The 20,369-nt window shown below is 43.3% G+C and overlaps 1 protein-coding gene and 1 long non-coding RNA gene across 2 annotated transcripts in view; one reads left to right on the forward strand and one right to left on the reverse strand.

Annotated features, from left to right (window-relative positions):
* Window positions 1-3,701: 3,701 nt before the first annotated feature.
* On the forward strand, window positions 3,702-7,776 carry LOC130540569 (uncharacterized). The gene is made up of 5 exons (XR_008954563.1): window positions 3,702-3,880; window positions 4,356-4,470; window positions 5,211-5,332; window positions 5,586-5,683; window positions 7,542-7,776. It is a non-coding gene; the product is annotated as an uncharacterized LOC130540569 (long non-coding RNA).
* TEX36 (testis expressed 36) overlaps window positions 5,853-20,369 on the reverse strand; it is a 107,290-nt gene continuing 92,773 nt past the window's right edge. The window contains exon 4 of the mRNA XM_003816290.6: window positions 5,853-6,205. Within this exon, the coding sequence (XP_003816338.1) occupies window positions 6,080-6,205 (126 nt within the window). The 3' untranslated portion in view covers window positions 5,853-6,079. The remainder of the gene's footprint in view (window positions 6,206-20,369) is intronic.

A 20,369-nucleotide genomic window follows, 5' to 3' on the forward strand; every position in this document is an offset into this window, starting at 1 on the left:
TTGCTTAAATTTTGTAAAACTGAAATAATAAAAGTGAGAAGTCTTATACAAAAGCATGAGACACATAAAATTTGCTAGTAAGACATTACAACTGCTACATTTAATAAAGTTTTAATTATGAATCAAAACAAAATAAATGAGCAAGAAAATGTTTCTCATCAAATTCACAACTTCAAGAGGTCGATGAAATCCCTGGAACTTCACATTCTTCAGTACATGAAGATTTAATTAGTGCTCAGAGCAATGAGAATGAAAAAGAGGATTGTTCATAACCAATTCACAACTCAGGAGTGCAACTCCAGCCTGCCCTTTAGAAGGGGAAGAAATATCCGCCTTGAAGGCAGCAACCTGGATGAGAAACAGCAAGTCTCCAGAGCACCCCTCATTAAAGGTCGATCCTAAAAATGGCGCTCATCCCCCTCACAGCACGAGAATGTTTCTAGCAAAACACAATCTGATTCAAATTAGCAAATACGATGTTTCACTGGGTGAGCATGGCAGGAAACTTAGTATTTCATTTTAGACCAACATTCTTTCAAATGGAAAAAGAATCTCTAGAGACAGTTTTTCATATTTCAAAGTGAAACCAGATGAGTTTTGGCCAAATAAGTTATTTTTGACCAGAAACATTTGGATTTTTAATTAAAATAACACAAAATGTCATTCACACACATAAAAAAATATGCATGCAAATACTAGAAATTTAAAAATAGGCCAAACCCCCAATAATATTCAACAATGATAAGCGCACACCAGATTAGAACATTGTTGTGATGTTCTGAAAAAAAATATTAGGGGTCCAATATGTAACCAAGAGAAATGATGCTTTTCACGTATTAACAAGCACCATATTCATAGAAGCAATAAAAGAATTCTAGGTTTAATAGAAATAACTCCAATTTTTATGCTAGAATGGCCAAAAATGTAACATGAATAAAAGTAATAAAACAATCACTATCTAGGATGAATAATTCAAAATGAGATTACTAATTTAGTAGGTAATAGAGTGAGAGGATAAGTCATACGTAACACACAAAAGTAAGTAAATATTACTCAATGCAATTAGATGATGGTAACAGGGACAAAGATCATGTTGAACAACTAACATTTATGATATGTATTGTTGAAGAATGAAACAAGAACATATTAATTACATTGTCTCCACACCTGGAAGTACAGGTTTTGATTTAAATGAGGAACTGGAAAGATAACTTACAATTTTAGGAATTAAGTTAAAAGATTGTGAAGCTAAGTCTATGAAAATGGCAGGAACATAGTTGGTAAAGGAAAAGGTGTATAGGCCAGAATTTTGGCCGAAAATTCAGCAGCATCCACTGTAAAGCCCATAGTATAAATCTGTTGCTAGGACACGTGGTCTCAACTTGACCTGTGGTAATGCAACTTTCAGAACAATTAAGCAAGTCTGAAGGGTAGTTTCTGGACCCACCCAAAGAGGGAACATCTTCGTGAAACATATATCCAGTTTGACCTTACAAGCTCTCTCAGCATATGGTGGGAATGCCAACTAAATGCTGTTCAAGGAATTAGATCTCATTTAAACAAGACAGGAGAAGAGTTAGGCAAAGTAACAGAAGATCTACAAAAAAAGTGCATGAATAGAAAATTAAATTTACTTTGAATTTGCACTATCCATAATCTTTTGGTATACATTGTTGCTTGCTCTTAATTATATTATCAGAAGCTTTCAAAAGAAAAAATAATTTAAGTGTGGCTACCTCATCTTTTAAATATTAAAACGAATTTTTTGAAATTTTAAAGAAAGAGTTTTCTAAATCAAAAGAAAATACACGTAAAATGTGTGACATTCCAATAAAATGTAAAGAAATTAGAACAAGGAAACAAAAATAATTGAGTCACTGGGAAGAAGAGCTACATAAAAATAATTCCCAAATGAATTTTCCTTAGATAATATTTTGGGGGTACTGTGGATCAGAGAAGAGTCTTAGTTGAGTAGGGATATGAAAAAATTGAGCAATTTACTGACATTTTCAGCTTTCTTCATAATATCCCAGCATTGAAAAATTTGAAAGAAGAAATTGAGAAATATTAAATCAATCTAGACACTGCTTTAAGAGATGGCTAAAATTGCTAAATATATGATTATTGTATATATGACAAAATTATAATAATTTATAACATTTTCTGCAATAATTTATCATATTGCATACGTGATATGTAAAATTCATGGTCTATTTTGGCATCTAAGTATTACTGGAAGAAGTTTATTGATGACTTCAGCAGCTACTGCTTCAATTTGAAGTTAATAAAAAACGAAGAACTATGATAACTCAAGAAATGTTGTCTAATTTGGCATTATTCCATGTGACATGTAAATTATATGGAAATCTTTATTATAACAAGATAATTAGTGATTTTACTGAAATAAAAATGAGAAATATAAATTTTATGGAATAAGTATATAATTTATGAGTTATGCATCCCAATTTTATTACCAATCCATCACCGAGCCATCAGTAAAATGCTTAAACATACACAATAATAATTAAATTTAGTTTTCTTTGAAATTTTGCCAACTTTCTGCCATGTACAAACTACAAACATATTTTTACCATATTTAACACATTTGTTTTTAGCATGCACTCATGTGCTGGGCCCCACCAATGTGAGGAGTTGGCCTTCTTGTACCCAGCGACAGACATTTCACCCCAGGCTCATCCGCTGTCGCTCCTGGAACTTTAGCAACACTTTCATTTCTCTTCACCCTTTGTTTTTTAACTCAGCAGCTGGGAGGAAGTGGGGGTTAGGGGGGCACCGAGCATTGTACTTCCTTGCAGACCCCCAGGGGCTGGGGCTGCTGAGGGGCTGCTCAGCACCTGCCCCGACCCCTCTGCTGCCCACCTGGCTGCTGATGGCTCCTGCCAGATGCCCTGTTGTAGCAGGATGTTGTTGGGAGTATGGCCACCACCACCACCTACCTCCCATGTGGACCACTTGTGCCACCCAAGAGGGCCTCCCTCTCTCCCCAGCCTCGGTTCAGTAATCCCAGGGACCCCATGCGTACCTCCAGAAGTGTAGCTGTGTGCTCCAAGCCCAGTGACTGACAGCTCCCCCTAATGCCATGGCTGCCGTGAGGGAGGAGTAGCTCCCCCAAGTTTCCCCAAGGTGGGCCCTGCAGCCAGCGTTCAGCCTTGGCGTGTTGCCCTGGCTCCCCACATCTACAGATTTGGGGCCTTCTCTTCTTATTGATTTCCTGTCACTGCTATAACAGATTCCCACAGACTTAGTGGCTTAAAACAACACAAATGTATCATCTCACAGTTCCAGAGGGTGGAAGTCCAAACCGGGTCTCCCTGAGCGAGGGTCAAGGTGTTGGCAGGACTGCTTCCTTCTGGGGCCTCGAGGGTGAATCTGTGCTCTTGGCTTTTCAGGCTTCTAGAAACTGCTTCATTCCTTGACAGTGGCCCCTCCCTGGATCTTCAAAACCAGCAATGGCAGGTTGAGTCATTCCCATGTCACCTGATGGTGACTCTTTCCTGCTTCCGTCTTCTACTCACGGGGACCCCTGTGATGACTTTGGGAGCACCTGGATGATCCAGGAAACTCTCCCCAACTGAGGGAATGGTTGGCAACCGTAATTCCATCTGCAACCTTCATTGTCCTGTGTCATAGCATATTCACAGGCTCTAGGGACTAGGTTGTGACATCTTCAAGGGGCCATTATTCCACCTCCCACACCTTCCCAACCCTGGCTGTGCTGGCCCTGACTGAGAGGAGGGGGCTTCCACTTCCGTCACCTGGCAAGGGAACCTCCACAGCCCAAGAATATTAACATTTATCAGGTGCCGGGCATGGGCCTCATGTGTTTTATGTAATTCAATCCTCCCAACAAAAGTATGAGGTAAGTAAAATAATTCCCACCATTGTACAGGTGAGGAAACGGAGACATGGAAGGACTTGGTAGCGAGACCAAGGCCCCATAGCTAGAAATGGACAATGCTGAGATTTAAGACAGAACATGGATTCCTACAGATTGATTCGGGTGGCCGTTCATCGGGGAACGGATGTTTATTGCTCAACTCCTAGTGCCAGGCGTAGTGCCCAGCTGGGGACACAGAACAGGGAACAGCACTGTTATGACCTCTGCTTCTCTGTAGGGAGGACTTCTCCCACACGGAGAACTCGGCTCTAGAATTGGATAGGGGTGAAGGTGATGGTGGGCCGAAAGGAAGGAGCGGGGACAGGCAAGCTTCTCCCACCCTGCAGTCTCCCCTCCTCCATTTCGTTCTGTATGTAGCAGCCAGGGTTGTTCTTAAACCCAGACCTGACAATTCTCTGCTGAAAAACCTTTCATGTCACTCCACTGCTCTCACCAGAAAGACCACACTCAGGCCAAGCACTGTGGTTCCCGCCTGAAATCCCAGCGCTTTGAGAGGTGGAGGCAAGAGGATTGCTTGAGCTCAGAAGTTCAAGACCACCCTGGGCAACATAGTGAGATCTCATCTCAAAACTTTTTTAAAAAATTAGCCAGGCAAGGTGGTGCATGCTTGTAGTCCCAACTATGTGGGAGGATTGGTTGAGCTCAGAAGTTTGAGGCTGCAGTAAGCTCTGATGGCGCCACCGCACTCCAGCCTGGGCAACTGAGTGAGATCTTGTGTAAAAAAACAAAAACAAAACAAAACAAAATCCTCTTAAACCTAGCTTATAAATCTTTAAACACGGGGCCTCCCCACCTCCCCAACCCATTCTCTCATCTTTCAAGACTCCTCCGCCCACACTCTATGCCCCAGACAGCCTGAAACCCCTTTCTTCCACGTCTTGCCTCTAGGCCTTTGAACATGCTGTTTCCTCAACCAAGCCTGCCTTTCCTGCTTCCCCCACCTCTCACTGCCTTTGCCGTCTCCTCCCCTACCTCCTACTCCCCAACAGGACTTGGCTCAGAGCCATTCCCACCTAACTCCTTCAATGGGTGGCAGCCCGCTAGAGACTCCATTTTCCTACTGCACACTTGCCACTTCCTCATCTTTGTTCGTGACCAGATGCAAGTTCCTTGAGGTCAGGGGCTACCCGTCTAATCTGGTGTTGTACCGCCAGTGCCTGACATGGTGCCTGGCTTATGATGCTCAGAATATTTTTGTGGGTGGCTAGATGGATAAATGGATGGGTGAATGAATGGACTGACTGGTGCCTCAATTTTCCTGCCTTAACCTGTTAATCCACTGCTACATCAGAGCCAGCCCTGCAGCCCAGCCTTCAACATGAGCAACTCCTGCTCTCTGTAGCTCCAGGCCCAGCCTGGACCTATCTTTCAGAGCCATAATGCTGAGACAGTCCCTGAGTCTTGGATGAACACGTGATTACCTCCACGTGGTAACTGTGAAGGAGCCATGGCACACCCATCTTTCATGGAGGCGGGGCCTGCCCACCTCCTCCCTGGTCCAGCCACACCAGTGTTCCCAGTTGTTGAGTCCCTCTGGGTCCTTCCTGCTCCCCTAACTCCTGGATGGCTCTGCCTGAAGGACAGTCAGGACAATGCAAAGTTCAGACATGCTCTCGCTGCATGGGATGGGCCCTGCATGTGTAAAAAGCTGTGTGTTTTTCTGTAGAGGACTCACAGTGTCTACACCGGACAGTTTCTGTTTGCACGACATTGAGTAAACTTCACATCCATCAGGGAAGTTACCCTTTGGGATTGCTGATGAAGGTACTCCTTTTGAGATGCTCTCATACAACTCCAAAAGATGCTCTGTCAGGGGCAGAGTGGTCCTATCTGATTTTTAGGGTTTATACATTTACTCTGAGAGTGAAACAACAGGACAAACATCATCTCACTGGCTTAAGAGGGCAAACAAAAAAGACCATTAGACAGATCATTCTTCCTGCCAGGGAGATAGCCCTATTAATACCTGCGCCCACACAGGCAAGCAGAATAAGAGGATTTCTCCATAGCTGGAAATTTATTTTTCCAAGAATACTGAATAAATCCTGGTGGTTACTAACTAGCTAGGCTAAGACAAAAGGTCCTTTTCTTCCCAACTAATACACATTCTATTAGTCAGGACTCTGGGGAATGGGTGACAGAAACTTGCTCCCAAAGAGCTCACACTGCAAGGAGGGGTGCATTAGTTCTCAGGCCTGGATGAGGAATGGACTGGGTCCTCACCGGCTCATAGAACTCTTGTCTGTTGTCTGGTTCTCCCTGTGGGTCCGTTGCTGTCATTCTTTCCTGTGAGGAAGAGGGAAGATGTAGAACCATGAGTAGTTGTGTGCTTAAATCCTTGTAGTTCAGCAATCAGAGAGGAAAGGGGGCCTTATTCTCCCTGCCCAAGCTTTAAAAACACCCCAGAGAAGGATTTAGTGAGACTTAGCCTGAGCCCTAGGCCCATCCATGAACTGGGGCAAGGGAATGGGATATCATTACTGGCTCAGTTGGGTCTATCTCTCCGACTGGAAGGATGGGGTACAAAGAGGGGCAGCCCTCAGCAGAAGCACAGGGTTGAAACCAGGCAAGAAGTTTTCCAGGAGGTCTCAGGTGCTCTTCTACATGGACAAAACAGTAAATATCAGGCTGGGTGCAGTGGCTCACGCCTGTAATTCCAGCACTTTGGGTGGTGGAGGCAGGAGGATTGCTTGAGCCCAGGAGTTGGAGACCAGCCTGGGAAACATGGCGAAACCCTGTCTCTACTAAAAATACAAAAAATTAGCCAGGCATGTTGGCGCACACCTGTAATCCCAGCTGCTCAGAAGGCTTGAGGTGGGAGCATCACTTTAGCCTGGGAGGCAGAGGTTGCATTGAGCTGAGATTGCACCAGTGCACTCCAGCCTGGGGTACAGAGTGAGACTGTGTCTCAAAGAAAAGAACACACACAAAAAAATTGAATATAAGTATTCATTATTTTAAATCATAAAAAATAATTGAAAATGTGGAGTGAAAACATCACCCATAATCCTGTCATCTCCAAACAACTGTAATTAACACGATAGAGTATTTCCTCCAAGTCTGTTTTCTCCAGGCACATGTACGTGTTTAATATAGTCCTGCCATATTGTATAGACAATTTTGCATCCTGCTCTTTTTACTTAAAATTATAACAGAAGGATTTTCTCATGTTATTTCCTTTGACTCTGTTCCCTGCACAATCCACTTCCTTTCCTACTCAGCTCTTTGGCAGAAAAAGTTTGTAGACTGCACAAATAACTGGAAGGAGTACTGACTTTTTTGGGTTTCCGGGGGAATGTGAGCAAAGAGAGGAGAAAGAAAGATTGAAAAGGGCAGGTCTTGGTGACTCTCACAGGGCTGCTGAAATAAACAAATGTCATATTCTATGAGAGCATGCCTTGAAATGGCTATATTTATCAGCATTATAGTCATTAATCACTAAATTTATTTTTCCCCATTTTTTAAATAACTGAGTCCACTGGACAGCCTTGAATGCTAGTGGAGGGTGGTGCTCTCCTGCCACAGCCCACTGCAGGGAAAAGAGTAATTTCCCAGAGAACCTATGGATTTACTGTGGGATGTGGACGATAACAGGGTTTTCTAAAAGCACTTTCTGCTTCAGGTGAGGAGAAGATGCTGTTCTGAGAGCTGCTGATAATACGTGGATCCAAACCCACGGGCTTGAGCTGCTTAATTGAAATTCACGTCAAAATGGAATTCTGGTTTGGCTCAACTTGACTACTATGGATGATGAAAATAAATCCCTGGGTCACACAAGGATAGTGATTGAGTAGAGCTTGCTTGCTGGCACAGGAATGACATTTCAACTGGAATTAAATTGTCGTCAGTTAACAGAACTGAATTTTCAGTCATTCTTTGACTTGAATTTCCTTTTTTCCCAAGATAATGTGGACAGGACCCAGGTATTTTCAATGACTCAGAAAAGAGTTCATTTGGCTATGGGCTTACCCAGCTTTAAGCGGGCTCTGCTGTCCCTGAAGAACAGAGCCAAGGGAAGGTGGGGTACCTTGTCGTCCCTCCTCCTCTCATTTTCCATCCTGTCTGCCCGGTCTATAAACATTCTGTGGCTCTACCTCTAGAATCTCCTCTGCTACACCCATGGCCAGACCACCCCATCTCATGCCTAGACTACTGTGGTCCCTTCAGCCATTATCCCCACAGGAGTGAGAGCAACCTCTCAAAAACCAAACCCACCTGTGCCAATCCCCTGCTCACAGCCCTCAATGGCTTCTTGTTGCCCTGACACCAAAACCCTCATTTGCAGCCCTGCTGATGGACTCCCTTTCTGACCCACCTCTACCTTTCCCCACATGCTGTGCCCTGGTCGCCCATGCCTCCTTCCTAGTTCTTGAAGCCCCCAAACTCGTTCCTGCCTCAGGGCCTTGGCACATGCTCATGACTCTATCTGTCTCCTCCCCAACTCATTACACAAAGGACTCCTGATTAGTCAGATATTGACTCAAAAATGCCTTCCTTGGTGAGGCTTCCCTGAATAACTTCTGCTTTACTTCATTTCTGGCACACTCATTCTTGGAAAGAAGCTTGCCATATTAGTCCGTTCTCATGCTGCTATAAAAAACTGCCTGAGACTGGGTACTTTATAAAGAAAAGAGGCTTGATTCACAGTTCCTTATGGCTGGGAAGGCCTCAGGAAACTTACAATCATGGTGAAAGAGGAAGCAAACATGTCCTTCTTCACAAGGCAGCAGGAAGGAAAAATGCAGTGGGAAGGGGGGCAAAGCCCCTTATAAAACCACCAGGTCTCATGAGAATTCACTCACTATCATGAGAACAGCATGGGGGAACTGCCTCCATGGTCTAATCACCTCCCATGAAGCCCCTCACCCAACACATGGGGATTACAATTTGGATTACAATTCAAGATGAGATTTTGGGTGGGGACACAGTCAAATCATGTCACTTGCTTTCTCATTCCTTCATGCCCATCTTCTTGCTCTGATTTGGTTTAGATTTGTGTCCCTGCCCAAATTTCATGTTGAATTGTAATTTCCATTGTTCGAGGAGGGTCATGATGGGAGGTGATTGGATCATGGGGGTGGATTTCCTCCTTGCTTTTCTCATGATAGTGAGTGAATTCTCGTGAGACCTGGTTGTTTAAAAGTGTGTGGCGCCTTCCCTTTTGTTCTCTTCCTCCTTCCCTGGCCATGTAAGACATGCCTGCTTCCCCTTGACCTTCCACCATGATTGTAAGTTTCCTGAGGCCTCCCCAGCCATGCTTCCTGTACAGCCTGTGGAACTGTGAGGAAATTAAACCTCCCTTCTTTATAAATTACCTAGTCTCAGGTAGTACTTTAGCACAATGTGAGATTGGACTAATACAGTCTCCCCAATTTGAAGTAAGCTTCTTGAAAACAAGAATGTTGTTAGATCTTGGTCAACATGATTTAGAAAGTACCTGTTGGGTACTTAATAAATATTAGTTGAATAAAAGAATGAATGAACATGCAGTTCTGAAAAGGCATGGTCTGTATTATTAGACATGGAGGAGGATATTTTGGAGTGTCAGCTTCTCTCCAGCCAATGGCTGCTTGGTTTTTACCACTAGTTTCTTGCACATTGGCCTTGTCTTTAAGCCATGAAAGGATTCCTTTAACATTCATTAAAGTCAGGCAAGTGAAAGTCTTATTTCTAGTACAGGAAAGCAAAAGCGTGACTCTAACTAAAATGTCAAGTGCCCTAAGGTGTGAAAAATATTTTAAAACTCTCCATTTGCTCTTTTGTGGTAGTACCCTTTGTCAAAAGCTTTTCTCCAACTTTATTCATGCCTGATAAATGGAAGAGGAGAGTTTTCCCAGAATACCATAAAATACACCCAGCTAGACAGGGCTATGAGATTTAAGTGGCTTCCTGACTGTCCCAGTGCCTGGAGGGGTAAAGGGGAGGAAAGAAACTTTTGAGCTTGAAGACTGCTGGACGGAAGAAAAGAGAAAACATAAACTTAGGTCCCAGAAGCTTCTGAGAGGGAAGGGATCAGACCCCAACCCTTGTCACCAAGGGCCCACATTACTGAAGCCCGCTAGGTGGGCTGGCTGGTCCTGGCCAAAGTCCAATGACCAGAAAGGGCGCAAGCTTCTACTGGCCTCAGCCTCCCGCTTCCAGTTACAGGCCCCATCCCTCTGACCAGGGGTAGGGAAATGACCCATCCCGGCCCAATCATAATCTTCCATCACCCTGACTACCATGATTGGCATAGGGATGGTCACATGACACAACCAGGCCCATCAGAGTCCTTCCCTGGGACTTTCCTGCCTGGAGCTGGAAGGGAAGAGTCCTCTATAATCTCTAAGGACCTCAGCACAGAGTGGCCTGAGATGGAGCAACCTGAAGAAAGCCCACTTGCTGTCAGAGAGAGTGAAAAAACCAGCAGACACAGACAAAGGAGTCCCAAGGACATTTGTGCTCAGAGTAGAAGGTGTTGGTGCCCACTCCATAGCCCTGGCCCACCTGAGTTCTCTAGCAGCAGCAGCCTAAGGAGAGCTTCCCTCCCATCTCAAGTCCCCACATGTTTCCCCTCTTCCTGAGGCCTTTCTCCACCTTGTTCTGTCTCTGATGCAACCAGGCACACCCTAAACAGGGAGATTTAGGTTCCCAGGGACAACCCTCAGTCGGGGACGGGAGTTGATTGACAAACACCCCCAGCCTCCCATTCTAGTACCGAGAAGATTCTGAGGCTGATGCGATGGCTTCTCAGAGGGTCCCTACCAGAAAGGCCCTGTTGCCCCTAGCATAACTCACCACTCAGGCACATCTTCCTGGGTAATTCATCCTCCCAGGCACATCCTCCTGTGTAACTCGCCCCTCGGGTTCATCCTCCTGGATAACTCCCCACTCGGGCATATCCTCCTGGGTATTCTCAATTTCCTGTCCCACTTTTCCCCCACGTCCTTACAAGGACTTTCTGGAAACACCTTTTAAGTAAACTACCTGCACTCACCTACTTCTCTCGGAGTCAGCTTTTAGGGAACCCAAACTAATCAGGAATGGCCTGTCTGTGGGTTATCCCTAAAGCCAGTTCAGTCTCTGCCTTTTTCCCCGCTAAGGTTGAGTAATTGAATTAAATCCTGTCATTCTCAAACAAAGAATCATGAAACAGAGAAGGTGGGTAAGTCACTCAACGCTGGGATTTTGAGAGAAGTGGTCACTGGGGGATGTAGGGTGGTGGTCTCTCAACCTTATCTGAGCTCACACCTCCCAACCCATGGAAATAATTGAGGCCCAGATGCCATGAACTGGGCATATCCCTGTAGAGGGTAAGTAACTGTCTGTCCTCCCACCCAAAGAAGCCTGCATTGAGCAGAGTTTGGCTTCAGCCACAGAGGCAGCAGAGAGAGGAGGAGGCTGAGCTCCACTCATACAAGGCCACAGTGACGCATGGTCTTAGGGGGTAAGCAGGGGCTCTCACCAGACCTCAGGGATGGGGTGGTTTTCCCGACTCAGCCAGCTGGAGGAAGCGAATCTGAGTGCCTTCCCATGGCAAGGCCAAGGGAGTGAGAAAGCCAAGGAACATGCTCAGAGAGTTGGCCAGCAGCATCCCACAGGGGTGGGGTGGAGTGGTGCCCTCAGGGAGGGCTGGCAGCCTGTATCCTAACTGCTGCATCATCCCTAAGAAGAATCATGAGTTTCGCCTCAGTGATGTCTAGCTGTAAAGCACTTTCACTCCCATAATTTAACTGTATCTTCTTAACCTCAAATTCTAGACCACACATTTTCTGCACATTTCACAGAGGAGGAAGTTCAGGCTCTGGAAGGTGAGGTGGCTGCCAGCTCCACAGGGCCAGGGTGCATCCCTAAAAACAGATAACTTCCCCAGTCTCAAGAGCATGGTCATGTCTTTCAAATAAATGCACATACCTAACTTTAAGTTTGGTTCTTCCATTCTGCTGCGTGTGTGCCTACAGATCCAAAATGGTGGCCAAGTGCACTGGATTTTATCATTTATTTGAGTGAACTTGACTGCTTACTTAGCTGCTTAAAAGTTTAGTTGAGAGTGATTCAGCGGCAGACACCTAAAAGCACCAATTCATCATTTGTTCATTCAGACAATCAATAAATAAACCTCAGGAATTTACATGGATTAAGAGCTCAAAGTCTTCTTGAAGTGGTATTTTTCGCACTTATTTCACTTTGGGTTGCTAGGAGATAAATTGGTTTTTTTAAAAAAGCAATTTGCATAAAGACCAGGAAAGCATTTTAATAATGTCAATATATAGCCAAATGGACTAAAGTGCTAAAGTGACAATTTTTCACTAGATAATTAAGCCTCCAAATTTAAATGTTATAAAAGAGATATAGTTGTATTCCATGGAGATCTATTCCACTTAGGTAGCTAATTATTTCTCAAGAACAACACTGAGTCATGTTAGACATCTTCTTGCTAATCTAATAATATTAAGAAACTGGGAGATGGTCCTATCCTACCACACAATCAGAAATGGAAAACTGGTAGGATTTTAATTGCAGAATTGTGGGAAATTTATTCTTCTAATCACTAGCACAAATCTGACAATCTGTCCAGCAGCCAGGAACTAAATTGTAGTTTACTTTCCCTGATACATATGTTGTAAATTTCACTAATTTGAACGGGTGGAGAGGAAGGCTGTCTTAGTTCAGTTGTGCTGCCATAACAAAATCCCCAAGACTGGGTAACTTATAAACAACAGAAATTTATTTCTCACAGTTCTGGAGGCTGGAAGTCCAAAATTAAGGTGCCTGCAAGTTCAATGTCTGGTAAGGGCATGGTCTGTGTTTTCAAGATGGTGCCTCTTGCTGTGTCCTCCTCCAGAGGGAATGAACGCTGTGTTTTTCCATAGCAGAAAGGGTGGAAGAACAAAAGGTTCTTTTTGTTTTGAATGCTGCATGGATCCTATTTTGTAAGGTATTAATCTCATTCATGAGGGCAAAGTCTTCACGACTTAATCACCTCCTAAAGGCAGAACTTCTCAATACTATCACACTGGCAATTGAATTTCAGCATGTAAATTGTAGAGGACACACTCAGACTCTAGCAAAAAGCCCATCTATTTTGGTTAAAAATATCAGCTGTAGGACTTATGTAATACTTTTAAAATGTTTTCCTTCAAGTCCAAATAGAATCTTGAGTCTGGAACAAAATAATTATATAAGTGTTAGCCATTATTGTTGCCTCAATATAGATACATAGCCTGGAAGAAACTAAAAAATTCTTTGTAACAGTATGGTAGATCATTTGCAAAGAGTCTGATCATTCTTCCCATCCGTGTACTCCAGCCTTTTCATCCTGTGACTTTACTGCTTCTCCCACCCAGAGAGGCAGAAAAGATATCTCTCCCCACCACCCCCAAATCTGTCAGACCTGTGACTTGCTTTGAACAACAGGTTGTGGAGGGAGTGACACTGTGGGAGCTTAGAGCAGGCCTCAGAGACCTCAAATCTTCCACTCCTGTCCTCTTCAAGCTGCTGCCACTATGCAAAAAAAGTCCCAGCTGGCACTGTGGACATGAAAGACCACCTCGAGAGAGAGGCATGCCTGCCATGTTATGAGTCTATCTTGGACCCAACAGCCCCAGGACAGCTACCAGACTAGGGCCACCTGAAAGACTCCAGGCAAGACCAGCAGAATCACTGCCCAGCAGAGCCCAGCCAAAGCTGCTGACACACAAAACTGTCCACAAATAAAATGGATGTTGTTTGAACCCACTAAGTTTTGGGGTGGCTTGTAATGCAGCAACAGATCACTGATACAAATGGGTTTTTAATAAATGTAGATAATTCAGAAATAAGAGTATAAAAATAATCCTCGTAATCCTACCCCTAATTTTAACAGCCATTAATATGTTGGTATTTTCCTTCCAAAGTTTTCCTTTATGTTTTTTACAAGGATGAAAACATTGATCTGAAATGCATCTCCTACCTCCAGTTCATCTGTTGATGCCCTTACCACCAAGGTGACTGTATTTGGAGATAGAACCTTTAGGGAGCTAATTAAGGTTAAATGACATCATAAGTGTGGGGCCCTAATCCAATGGAATAGTGTACTTGTAAGAAGAGGCAGAGACACCAGAGATTTCTCTCTCTCCTCCTCCTCCTCTCATGTGCGGAGGAAAGCCTCTGTAAGAATGCAGCAGCAAGAAGATAGCTGTCTACAAGCCAAGGGGAGAGACCTCACCAGAAACCAACTGTGACTTCCAAAGGGCAGAAATGTGAGAAAATACATTTCTGTCACGTAGTTCATCCATCCTGTAGTATTTTGTTACAGCAGCCTGAGAGGACTACTACACGTATTAACATTTTGAATATCTGCTGTTTCATGGACCAAATACAAATGTTTCTTCATGTCTTAGATAGTCTTCAACATCATTTTAAACAATAGCTCAGATGAATGTCTCAACATGGGTCCATTAGAAAATCCAGCCTTAGGCAAGAATTAACCTGCTGATACTTTCTTAGGGAGGTGCAAGCTCCGGGAAGAGACCTTGAGAAGAATCGAAAGAAAAACACCAGGAAAAACACAAATGCTGTGTGATGAGTCACTGTGTTGACTGAGATCTCATGACAAACTGCACAAAGACATAGCAGGTCAGTCATCCCCTGGCTTAAGGTGTGTCCCGAGGGGCTGCCAGGAGGAGCTATACCATGGACAAGTTCCCAGAGGGAGAAAGTGGAGAGGATGTACCTGCCCAATTCCCTCCCGCCTCCCACTTCCAGCAGGTCAACAGTCACCCCTAGAGGGAGTGTCTTGGGCTTAGAAGACAATACCCCAAAGTATGGCACGTTGGTGTGCTGAGTACTTTGAGCTGAGGAAGCTTGGGGAGGCCTCAGAAGCAAGGGCTCTTCAACCTTCTCCCCTTTCTCCCCCAAGGCCTGTTATAGAAAACAAAAATCCTCTCCCCCAAGGTGGATCAAAGAAACTAGAACTCCTCTACCCCAAAGCTAGCCATAAAATATGGGAAGGTCACTCTGATCTCTCTTTCCCCTGAAAGCCCTCACGGGACAGGTGTCCTACCCTATGTGTAGAAGGGAAGGAAAGTCTTACAGAGAAAAGAATCCGAATAAACAGGGCTTTCTGGGTTCCCCCACACAACTCACCCAGTTTGTTATCCCTTTTGTGTACAGTCACGTTTCTCCACAACTATCCACTTCTTTCATCAGACTTCGCATCAAAATCCATAGTTTTCCCCAGGCTTTTGGGACTTCATTTCCTTGGGAAGGCTCCCATGTCACATAAAACTTTCATTTAATGATTTGGATTCGTTTCTGCTGTTAAGCTCTCTTTGTCAGTTTTACTTTCAGCCCTAGCATGGAACCCTAGGAAGGTTTGGAAACTTCCCTGCCCTACAGGAGCTAACTGTCCCATAGGACTGGGTTGTGTGGTCCAGTCCTTTGGGTTTGCACAGAAGCCCTGACTTGTGGTATTTTATCTAAGTTCAGTAATAGACGGCAACTGTGTGCAGGTGGGACACAGAGCTCAAATGACAGTGAGACAGAGGCCGTCTGGGGCATCTGACAAAGCACACAAGTTTGTGTCCTATACACATGTAGATAGCATAATTTAGTCAAATGTTTCAGTCCTATTATTGTATACTTAGTTGGTTTCCAATGTATTATCTTTATAAATAAGGTTGGGATAGACATTTTTATAAGTTAACCCTTACTCTCATCTATGCTATTTCTTTAGTGTAAGTGCCTAGAAGTAAAATCATTGGGTCAAAGGTAATGAACAACCTAGATAGACACTATTATGTATCTTCATATATCTTGTAGTTTTCAGGTCTTGTACATTTCTTGTTAAATTTATACCTTGGTATTTTATTTTATCTTTTTGACTCTTGTGAATAGGATCTTATTCCAATAATATATTCCTTAATGGGTTAGTGTGTATAATAGTCTATCAAAAAGATTTGCCAGGGTGGCTCATGCCCGTACTTCCAGCAATGTGAGAGGTCAAGGTGGGCAGATCGCTTGAGCCTGGGAGTTCGAGACCAGCCTGAACAACATTGTGAAACTCCATCTCTACTAAAAATACAAAAAAAAAAAAAAAAAAAAAAATTAGCCAGGCATGGTGTCACACACTTGTAGTCCCAGCTACTCAGGAGGCTGAAGGGGGAGGATTGCTTGAGTCCAGGAGGCAGAGGTCGCAGCACTGCACTCCAGTCTGGGCACCAAAGTGAGACCCTGTCTAAAAAAAAAGAAGAAAAAAAAAAGATTTGCCAGGCGATATGGCTTGGATCTGTGTCCCCACCCAAATCTCATGTTGAATTGTAATCCCCGATGTTGGAGGTGGGGCCTGGTGGGAGGTGATTGGAAAAGTGGTTTCTAATGGACTAGCACCATCCCCATAGTGCTGTTTTGTGATAGAGTCCTCTTAAGATCCAGTTGTTTAAAAGTGTGTAGTGTCTCCCTCCTCTCTCTATTTTCCTGCGCCTGCCATGTAGACGTGCCTACTTCCTCTTTGCCTTCCACCACGATTGTAAGTTTGCTGAGGCCTCCCCAGAAGCAGAAGCCTGTACAGTTCACAGAACTGTGAGCCAATTAAACCTCTTTTCTTCATAAATTACCCAATTTCAGGTATTTCTTTACAGCAGTACAAGAACAAATTCACTGGGTGTGGTGGTGTGCTCCTGTAGTCCCAGCTACTCAGAGGCTCAGGCAGGTGAGTTGCTTAAGCCCAGGAGTTCGGGGCCAGCCTGGGCAACTTACTGAGACCCCATCTGGGGAAAAAAGGGTTTTATGTTTTGTATTATCATGCTTTAATTTAATTTTTAAAGGTTATTAAACTTACACAGTTGAAACTTTCAAAGTTTAAAAAAGTTATAAAGTAAAAAGCCTCCCACCAATATTCTCACTCCTGGAAACAATCAATGCTATCAGTTTCTTACCTTAGAGACACTTTATACAGGCCAGACCAGTGGCTCACACCTGTAATCCCAACACTTTGGAGGCCGAGGTTGGCAGAGCACCTGAAGTCAGGAGATCAAGATCAATCTGGCCAATGTGGTGAAACCACATCTCTACTAAAAATACGAAAATTAGCCAGGCATGGTGGCATGCACCTGTAATCCCAGCTACTCAGGAGGCTGAGGCAGGAGAATTGCTTGAACTGGGAGGTAGAGGTTGCAGTGAGCCAAGATCTCACCAGCCTGGGCTACAAGGGCGAGCGAAGCTCTGTCTCAAAATTAAAAAAAAAAAAAAAAAGACACTTTATACACATGAAGCAGACACACACACACATATACACACGTATCCTTCTCATTATAACTGTAACAAGTAATAGTTCTTCTGTGCCTTGCTTTTGTTCATTTTGCAATGTATCTTGGAGATCATCCCATATTAGCCGCTAAGGATTCCTTTTTCTGTTTTTTAACTAGATTCTCCATCTAGTGTGGATACCATAATCTATTTAATCATTCCACTGGTGACTGGCATTTAGAATGTTTCTAATCTTTTGCTATTTCAAAAACAGCGGTAACTTTGTAAATATATCACTTCATGCACATGTGAGTATATCTCTAGGATAAACTCTTAGTTGATGGGTTAATGAGTCAAAGGGTACAGACATTTGTAATTTGGATAGAACTCTCCATAGAGGTTGTACCAATTTACATTCCAAAAGGATTGTATCCAAGAGAGTCCCTCACCTTCATCTCAGTGCGGTATTGACTTTCTCTATATTTGCAAGTGTGATTGGTTAAAAGTAGTATCTTGGTGTAGTTGTCATTTGATTTCACTTACTGTGAATATGCGTTAGTCCATTTTTGCATTGCTTTAAAGAAATACCTGAGGCTAGGTAATTTATAAAGTCAAGAGGTTGAATTGGCTCACAGTTCTGCAGGCTCTACAGGAAGCAGAGTGCTGGCGTCTGCTTCTAGTGAAGACCTCAGGAAGCTTCCACTCATGGTGAAAGGTGAAAAGAGAAGCAATGCAGCATGTGATGTGAGTGGGAGAAAGAGGGAGAGAAGCGGGAGGCCCCAGGCTCTTGTTTTTTTGTTTGTTTGTTTGTTTGTTTGTTTTTTTGAGATGGAATCTCGAGCTGTCGCCCATGCTGGAGTGCTGTGGCCCAATCTCGGCTCACTGCAAACTCCGCCTCCCGGGTTCAAGCAATTCTCCTGCCTCAGCCTCCCGAGTAGCTGGGACTATAGGCACGTGCCACCACGCCCAGCTAATTTTTTGTATTTTTAGTAGAGATGGAGTTTCACCATGTTGGCCAGGATGGTCTCAAACTCCTGACCTCAAGTGACCCACATGCCTTGGCCTCCCAAAGTGCTGGGATTGCAGGCGTGAGCCACGGCACCCAACAACCAAATCTCAGGTGAACTCACAGAACAAGAGATCCCTCATCACCAATGGCTGGCACTAAGCCATTCAAGAGGGGTCCGCCCCGTGATTGAAACACCTCCCACTTGGCCCCACCTCCAACATTGGGGGTACCTTTCAACATGAGATATGGAGAGGAAAACATCAAACAATATCAGAATGATTTTCAGCATCTTCCCATATGTTTAAAAACCATCTCTATTTCTTTTTTCTGAGAACTACTCATTTATGTTCTTTGCCTATTTTCATGAGATTGTTTATTGTATAGATTTGTTAAAAACAGCAAACTCACTGGCTTCTCCTTTGCATTCTAATAGTTTGTCAGTTGACCCTGTTGGATTTTTCGGATGAATAGCTAAAACACCTGCAAATAATTACCACCTGTATCTCCTTTCTAACATTCTTATCTTTTTTCTGTGTGTGTATTTTTACATCAACTTAGAATTTCCAGAAAAGCATTAAAAAATAGGGGTGATAGTGGCCACCCTTGTCTTATACCTGACTTTAAGGGGAAGGCTCCTAGTGTTTCAGTAACAAGTATGATATTGGTTGATACACTGAGATGGATACTCTACTATTTTAAAGGAGTGTCTTTCTATTCCCAGTTTACCGAGATACCATTAGTGTTTTGTAAATTTGATCAGTGTTGGATATTGAGTTTTATTAAAATATTTCCAGAATACACTGAAAGAATCATATATTATTTCTTTGTCTTATAATATGATAAATTATGTCAATAGATTTCCTAACCCTAAACTATCTTTGCATTCCTGGGATAGTGCAAGACTCAATTATCTACTATTGTATTTAGGATTTCTGCATCTCTTATGTATAGTCATATGAAAAATTATAGTATAATTTTCATTTGGTCAGAATTCACCATATGACATTGAGCTATTTTCAGAATAATATTATCTGATGAAGAAATATGATTCAGTGTACGCTCATCTTCTCAAGTGATGTGGTTTGTAAAGTCTCGGTATCACAATTGGTTAGATTGTTCTTGGGCAATCTTCATCTTTGAGCATCATTTTGCTTTTCCAAATCTGCATAATTAAGTTGCAGGTCTCCTTTTTCACAACTGCAATCACGTGTCTGCAAGGTGTCTGCAGGAAATCCACTTATTAACATTATACGACCTTGGACAAGTCTGTTAATGTCTCTCAGCCTCATTCTCTCTCTCACTTTTTTTTTGTTTTAATTTGAGACAGGCTCTTGCTCTGTCGCACAGGCTGGAGTGTAGTGGCACCATCTCGGATCACTGCAGTCTCCACCTCCTGGGCTCAAGCAATTCTCCCACTTTATCCTGTAGCTAGGACTACAGGTGCGTGGCACCACACCCAGCTAATTTTTTTTAAAAAATTTTTTTGTAGAGAGAAGGTTTCACTGTGTTGCCCAGGCTGATCTCAAATTCCTGGCCCAGGTGATCCTCCCACCTCGGCCTCCCAAAGTGCTGGGATAACAGATGTGAACCGCCACGCCTGGCCCTCCTTCTCTTTTATTTTAAAAAAAGGTGGGGGGCAACTAAAAATAGTACTATCTTCATGGTGGCAATATTTTGTAAAGATTAATAAAATTTTACAAAAGCCTTTAGCACAACATTATAGGGTAAGAGCTCAAAATGCGGCAGATATTATTATTACTATTATTACTAGGCTAAAAGCGTTTCCTGAAAACCAGTCCCATCCAGTGGAAGTCCATGTCAATAATGTACTGACTTAGTGAGTGCCGCTCAGTGCTCAGATAAGATGATGTTTATGAAAACGCATTGGAAAAAAGCACTATATAGAAGTTAGCTATAATGAGAATAATATTGTCTGATGAAGAAATATGATTTACTTTGTGTTGATCTTTTGGATTGGTGTGGTTTACACAAACATGATGACATAATAGAGAGATTCTATATATAGATATAGATATATTGATATATATACATATTATGCAAGCAGGAGTTACAAAAGGGCTCCAAAAGTTGTTCTGTTGCACAGTTTAAATGTTCCTGTTCGGTTATGTTCACATGAGTAATGTTCGTGGGATATATTTTTTTCCCCACATGTGGCCCAAAGGTGAATCGTCTCACAACGGGCCCGGCCTGCACTGTACTATACCCGGAGACAGC

The sequence above is a fragment of the Pan paniscus genome, chromosome 8 (assembly GCF_029289425.2).
Source record: "Pan paniscus chromosome 8, NHGRI_mPanPan1-v2.0_pri, whole genome shotgun sequence".
Classification (NCBI taxonomy): Eukaryota; Metazoa; Chordata; class Mammalia; order Primates; family Hominidae; genus Pan; species Pan paniscus.